Source organism: Mobula hypostoma, unplaced genomic scaffold, assembly GCF_963921235.1.
Source record: "Mobula hypostoma unplaced genomic scaffold, sMobHyp1.1 scaffold_172, whole genome shotgun sequence".
Lineage (NCBI taxonomy): Eukaryota > Metazoa > Chordata > Chondrichthyes > Myliobatiformes > Myliobatidae > Mobula > Mobula hypostoma.
Genome location: NW_026948217.1, coordinates 132501 through 139215, shown reverse-complemented (window position 1 = coordinate 139215; position 6715 = coordinate 132501). Strand labels below are relative to the sequence as shown.

Sequence of the window (6715 nt, the reverse complement as noted above, 5' to 3'; positions counted from 1 at the left end):
CCCCCCCTCCCTATCAGCGCTCTCTCACCCCTCTCCCCCTCTCTCCTCTCCCATCTCTCCACCTCTATCCCCCCCCTCCCTATCCGCGCTCTCTCACCCCTCTCCCCCTCTCTCCTCTCCCATCTCTCCACCTCTACCCCCCCCCTATCAGCGCTCTCTCACCCCTCTCCCCCTCTCTCCTCTCCCATCTCTCCACCTCTATCCCCCCCTCCCTATCAGCGCTCTCTCACCCCTCTCCCCCTCTCTGCTCTCCCATCTCTCCACCTCTATCCCCCCCCTCCCTATCAGCGCTCTCTCACCCCTCTCCCCCTCTCTCCTCTCCCATCTCTCCACCTCTACCCCCCCCTATCAGCGCTCTCTCACCCCTCTCCCCCTCTCTCTTCTCCCATCTCTCCACCTCTACCCCCCCCTCCCTATCAGCGCTCTCTCACCCCTCTCCCCCTCTCTCCTCTCCCATCTCTCCACCTCTATCCCCCCCCATCAGCGCTCTCTCACCCCTCTCCCCCTCTCTCCTCTCCCATCTCTCCACCTCTACCCCCCCTCCCTATCAGCGCTCTCTCACCCCTCTCCCCCTCTCTCCTCTCCCATCTCTCCACCTCTATCCCCCCCTCCCTATCAGCGCTCCCTCACCCCTCTCCCCCTCTCTCCTCTCCCATCTCTCCACCTCTATCCCCCCTCCCTATCAGCGCTCTCTCACCCCTCTCCCCCTCTCTCCTCTCCCATCTCTCCACCTCTACCCCCCCTCCCCATCAGCGCTCCCTCACCCCTCTCCCCCTCTCTCCTCTCCCATCTCTCCACCTCTACCCCCCCTCCCTATCAGCGCTCCCTCACCCCTCTCCCCCTCTCTCCTCGCCCATCTCTCCACCTCTATCCCCCCCTCCCTATCAGCGCTCTCTCACCCCTCTCCCCCTCTCTCTTCTCCCATCTCTCCACCTCTATCCCCCCCTCCCTATCAGCGCTCTCTCACCCCTCTCCCCCTCTCTCCTCTCCCATCTCTCCACCTCTATCCCCCCTCCCTATCAGCGCTCTCTCACCCCTCTCCCCCTCTCTCCTCTCCCATCTCTCCACCTCTACCCCCCCTCCCTATCAGCGCTCTCTCACCCCTCTCCCCCTCTCTCCTCTCCCATCTCTCCACCTCTACCCCCCCTCCCTATCAGCGCTCTCTCACCCCTCTCCCCCTCTCTCCTCTCCCATCTCTCCACCTCTATCCCCCCTCCCTATCAGCGCTCTCTCACCCCTCTCCCCCTCTCTCCTCTCCCATATCTCCACCTCTACCCCCCCTCCCTATCAGCGCTCTCTCACCCCTCTCCCCCTCTCTCCTCTCCCATCTCTCCACCTCTACCCCCCCCCCCTCCCTATCAGCGCTCTCTCACCCCTCTCCCCCTCTCTCCTCTCCCATCTCTCCACCTCTATCCCCCCCCATCAGCGCTCTCTCACCCCTCTCCCCCTCTCTCCTCTCCCATCTCTCCACCTCTATCCCCCCCTCCCTATCAGCGCTCTCTCACCCCTCTCCCCCTCTCTCCTCTCCCATCTCTCCACCTCTACCCCCCCTCCCTATCAGCGCTCTCTCACCCCTCTCCCCCTCTCTCCTCTCCCATATCTCCACCTCTATCCCCCCCTCCCTATCAGCGCTCTCTCACCCCTCTCCCCCTCTCTCCTCTCCCATCTCTCCACCTCTATCCCCCCTCCCTATCAGCGCTCTCTCACCCCTCTCCCCCCTCTCCTCTCCCATCTCTCCACCTCTATCCCCCCTCCCTATCAGCGCTCTCTCACCCCTCTCCCCCCTCTCCTCTCCCATCTCTCCACCTCTATCCCCCCCTCCCTATCAGCGCTCTCTCACCCCCTCCCCCTCTCTCCTCTCCCATCTCTCCACCTCTATCCCCCCTCCCTATCAGCGCTCTCTCACCCCTCTCCCCCTCGCTCCTCTCCCATCTCTCCACCTCTATCCCCCCCATCAGCGCTCTCTCACCCCTCTCCCCCTCTCTCCTCTCCCATCTCTCCACCTCTATCCCCCCTCCCTATCAGCGCTCTCTCACCCCTCTACCCCCTCTCCTCTCCCATCTCTCCACCTCTATCCCCCCCTCCCTATCAGCGCTCTCTCACCCCCTCCCCCCTCTCCTCTCCCATCTCTCCACCTCTATCCCCCCCCCTCCCCATCAGCGCTCTCTCACCCCTCTCCCCCTCTCTCCTCTCCCATCTCTCCACCTCTATCCCCCCCTCCCTATCAGCGCTCTCTCACCCCTCTCCCCCTCTCTCCTCTCCCATCTCTCCACCTCTATCCCCCCTCCCTATCAGCGCTCTCTCACCCCTCTCCCCCTCTCTCCTCTCCCATCTCTCCACCTCTATCCCCCCCTCCCCATCAGCGCTCTCTCACCCCTCTCCCCCTCTCTCCTCTCCCATCTCTCCACCTCTATCCCCCCTCCCTATCAGCGCTCTCTCACCCCTTTCCCCCTCTCTCCTCTCCCATCTCTCCACCTCTATCCCCCCCCCCATCAGCGCTCTCTCACCCCTCTCCCCCTCTCTCCTCTCCCATCTCTCCACCTCTATCCCCCCCTCCCCATCAGCGCTCTCTCACCCCTCTCCCCCTCTCTCCTCTCCCATCTCTCCACCTCTATCCCCCCCTCCCTATCAGCGCTCTCTCACCCCTCTCCCCCTCTCTCCTCTCCCATCTCTCCACCTCTATCCCCCCCTCCCTATCAGCGCTCTCTCACCCCCTCCCCCCTCTCCTCTCCCATCTCTCCACCTCTATCCCCCCCCCTCCCCATCAGCGCTCTCTCACCCCTCTCCCCCTCTCTCCTCGCCCAGCTCTCCACCTCTATCCCCCCCCCCCTCTCTTGTATACTCTGGAATTTAGAAGAATGAGAGGGGATCTGATTGAAACACATAAGATTATTAAGGGATTGGACACGCTGGAGGCAGGAAGCATGTTCCCGCTGATGGGTGAGTCCAGAACCAGAGGCCACAGTTTGAGAATTAGGGGTGGGCCATTTAGAACAGAGTTGAGGAAAAACTTTTTCACCTAGAGAGTGGTGGATCTGTGGAATGCTCTGCCCCAGAAGGCAGTGGAGGCCAAGTCTCTGGTTGCTTTCAAAAAAGAGATGGATAGCGGAATCAAAGGTTATGGGGATAAGGCAGGAGCTGGATACTGATTGTGAATGATCACCCATGATCACAGTGAATGGCGGTGCTGGCTCGAAGGGCCGAATGGCCTACTCCTGCACCTACTGTCTGTTGTCTCCCTGTCGGCGCTCTTTCACCCCTCCCCCCCTCTCTCCCCTTCCCTATCTCTCCCCCTCCCCCTTCCCCCATTCTCCGCCTCTCCCTCTTCTCTCTCTCCACTGTCCCCTCCCCTTCTCTCCCCTCCCTCTTCCTCTCTCCCCTCCCTATACGCTCTTTCCCCCTCTTCCCTCCTCCAATTCCCGCCTCTCCCTCAATCGCACTTTCCATCCTCTCTCTCTCCGCAATATCCCTCCCCTTCCCCTCCCCCCACCTCCCCCCCCCCCACCCCGCCACCCCAACGCGTCCTCAATGCAATTCCCCCCTCCAGAATTACCTGCCAAAGCTGTTTACCGTCAGTTCTGTCAGCCCGGCCAGGAAACCACAGTTAATCTTTAAACCAGACCAACTGTCCGTCCGGAGATCCTGGGACGGGCGGGGCGGCGGGTGGGGGGAGAGTGGGGGTGGGGGGAGCGACTCTCTCTCTCTCTCTCTCTCTCTCTCTCTCCCTCTCTCTCTCTCTCCCTCTCTCTCTCTCCTTCTTCCGCAAAAGCCCTCCCTCTGGCCCCCTCCCTCCCTCCCCTCTGCACCTCTCCTCCTCCTCTCAGAGTGGGTCGGAGGTCAGGTGCTGAGAGGACGGCGGCAGAAGCTTGGAGAGACTGGTGGCGGCGGCGGCGATGTGGTGAGAGGTGGGGAACAGGGAGGGAGGGATGGGGGGAAAGTGAGAGAGAGAGGGAGAGACGGGGAGGGGGAGATGGGGAGAGAGGCAGGGAAAGAGGAGGAAGAGCGTGGAGACAGAGATTGGGGGAAAAAAGAGGAGGGATGTAGAGGGGGGGGTTAGCGAGAAGCGGGACACAGGTGGAATAATAGAGAGGGAGAAAGCGTGGGATTCAGAGATCGGTGTGAGGGAGAGTGGATGGGACAGAGAGAGAGACGGGGAGGGGAAGTGGAGTGAAAAAACAGGACAGGGGGGTGGCAGAGAGAGAGAGAGATGGAGGGAGGGAGGGTGGGGGAGATAGGGGGACGGGGGAGGGGAAGGACAGGGGAGGGTGTGTTGCGCAGTTCCTGAACTGATTACGGATCGATTGGCCTGTAGCAATTATGTCAACATCACTGCCCGGGAGTTTTCTGCTCGCCTGAGTTGAACTGTTCGCAACAACATCGTACTGACCGGGACCCCGTCTCCCGCTCCGGTCAAACCCACCGGGACCCCGTCTCCCGCTCCCTTCAGACCCACGGGGACCCCGTCTCCCGCTCCCGTCAAACCCACCGGGACCCCGTCTCCCGCTCCCTTCAGACCGACCGGGACCCCGTCTCCCGCTCCCGTCAGACCCACCGGGACCCCGTCTCCCGCTCCCGTCAGACCCACCGGGACCCCGTCTCCCGCTCCGGTCGAACCCACCGGGACCCCGTCTCCCGCTCCCTTCAGACCCACAGGGACCCCGTCTCCCGCTCCCGTCAGACCCACCGGGACCCCGTCTCCCGCTCCCGTCAGACCCACCGGGAGCCCGTCTCCCGCTCCCGTCAGATCCACTGGGACCCCGTCTCCCGCTCCGGTCAAACCCACCGGGACCCCGTCTCCCGCTCCCGTCAGACCCACTGGGACCCCGTCTCCCGCTCCCTTCAGACCCACCGGGACCCCGTCTCCCGCTCCGGTCAAACCCACCGGGACCCCGTCTCCCGCTCCCTTCAGACCCACAGGGACCCCGTCTCCCGCTCCCATCAGACCCAGCGGGACCCCGTCTCCCGCTCCCGTCAGACCCACCGGGACCCCCTCTCCCGCTCCCCTCAGACCCACCGGGACCCGGTCTCCCGCTCCCGTCAGACCCACCGGGACCCCGTCTCCCACTCCCGTCAGACCCACCGGGACCCCATCTCCCGCTCCCTTCAGACCCACCGGGACCCCGTCTCCCGCTCCGGTCAAACCCACCGGGACCCCGTCTCCCGCTCCGGTCAAACCCACCGGGACCCCGTCTCCCTCTCCCGTCAGACCCACCGGGACCCCGTCTCCCTCTCCTGTCAAACCCACCGGGACCCCGTCTCCCTCTCCTGTCAAACCCACCGGGACCCCGTCTCCCGCTCCCGTCAGATCCACCGGGAACCCGTCTCCCGCTCCCGTCAGACCCACCGGGACCCCGTCTCCCGCTCCGGTCAAACCCACCGGGACCCCGTCTCCCGCTCCCTTCAGACCTACCGGGACCCCGTCTCCCTCTCCCGTCAAACCCACCGGGACCCCGTCTCCCGCTCCGGTCAAACCCACCGGGACCCCGTCTCCCGCTCCCTTCAGACCCACCGGGACCCCGTCTCCCGCTCCCTTTAAAGTCAGCGTGACGTATGCACACAGAGCACAGAACTGTACTGCGCAGAGATAGGCCTCTCGGCCCATCGTCCTTGTGCTGTAAATGATTCCAGTGAAACGGGAGAGGTGGAGGAGGGGCCGAGCGGGCGGAGGGGGGCGGGAACGGGGAATGAAGAGACGGAGGGGGGAGAAAGGGGGTTGGATGTGGCGGGAGGACGGTGGTGGTGGAGGAGGCGTTTTGAGGGATCGGAGAAAGGGAGGGGGTGGGATGGAGCGGGGGGGGGTGGTCCGATCCTCACTATCACTTCCTCTCTCTCACCGCCCTCCTCCCACCTTCACTCACGTTCCCTCCATCTCTCCTCCTCTCCCTCTCCCCTCTCCCCCCCCACTCACCCTTCGTTCTCTCCCACTCCCTTCTCCACGCTCCCTCCTCCGTCTCCCCTTTCTCCTCCCCGTCCCCCTCTCCCCTCTTCCTCCCGCCCCATACTCCGACTCCCCTCTCCCCTCCCTCTGCGCTCCCAACTCACCCTCTCTTCCCCCCTCTATCTGTAGTTATAAAGTAGGCAAGACAGCGGCTATAGTTCATTAGGAGGGTTGAAAGACAACAGACAATAGGTGCAGGAGTAGGCCATTCGGCCCCTCGAGCCAGCACCGCCATTCCCTGTGATCATGGTTGATCATTCACTATCAGTATCCAGTTCCTGCCTTATCCCCATAACCTTCACTCCGCTATCTTTAAGAGCTCTATCTAACTCTTTCTTGAAAGCATCCAGAGAATTGGCCTCCACAGCCTCCTGGGGCAGAGCATTCCACATATCCACCACTCTCTGGGTGAAAAAGTTTTTCCTCAACTCCGTTCTAAATGGCCGACCCCTTATTCTTAAACTGTGTGCCTCTGGTTCTGGACTCACCCATCAGCGAGAACATGTTTCCTGCCTCCAGCGTGTCCAGTTCCTTAATAATCTTATATGTTTCAATCAGATCCCCTCTCATCCTTCTAAATTCCAGTGTATACAAGCCCAGTCGCTCCAATCTTTCAATATATGACAGCCCCGCCATCCCGGGAATTAACCTTGTGAACCTACGCTGCACTCCCTCAATAGCTAGAATGTCCTTCCTCAAATTTGGAGACCAAAACTGCACACAGTACTCCAGGTGTGGTCTCACCAGGGCCCTGTACAACTGCAGAATGACCTCTTT

The 6715-nt window shown here is 62.4% G+C and overlaps 1 protein-coding gene across 2 annotated transcripts in view; it reads left to right on the top strand.

Moving 5' to 3' along the window:
• Positions 1-3761: 3761 nt before the first annotated feature.
• LOC134341913 (complement C1s subcomponent-like) overlaps positions 3762-6715 on the top strand; it is a 104066-nt gene continuing 101112 nt past the window's right edge. Inside the window, exon 1 of one of the 2 annotated variants that reach the window (XM_063039843.1) lies at positions 3762-3898. In XM_063039843.1, the coding sequence (XP_062895913.1) occupies positions 3894-3898 (5 nt within the window). In that variant the 5' untranslated portion in view covers positions 3762-3893. Of the gene's footprint in view, positions 3899-6240 lie in introns of those variants that run through there. The other variant, XM_063039844.1, reaches the window with a different exon arrangement.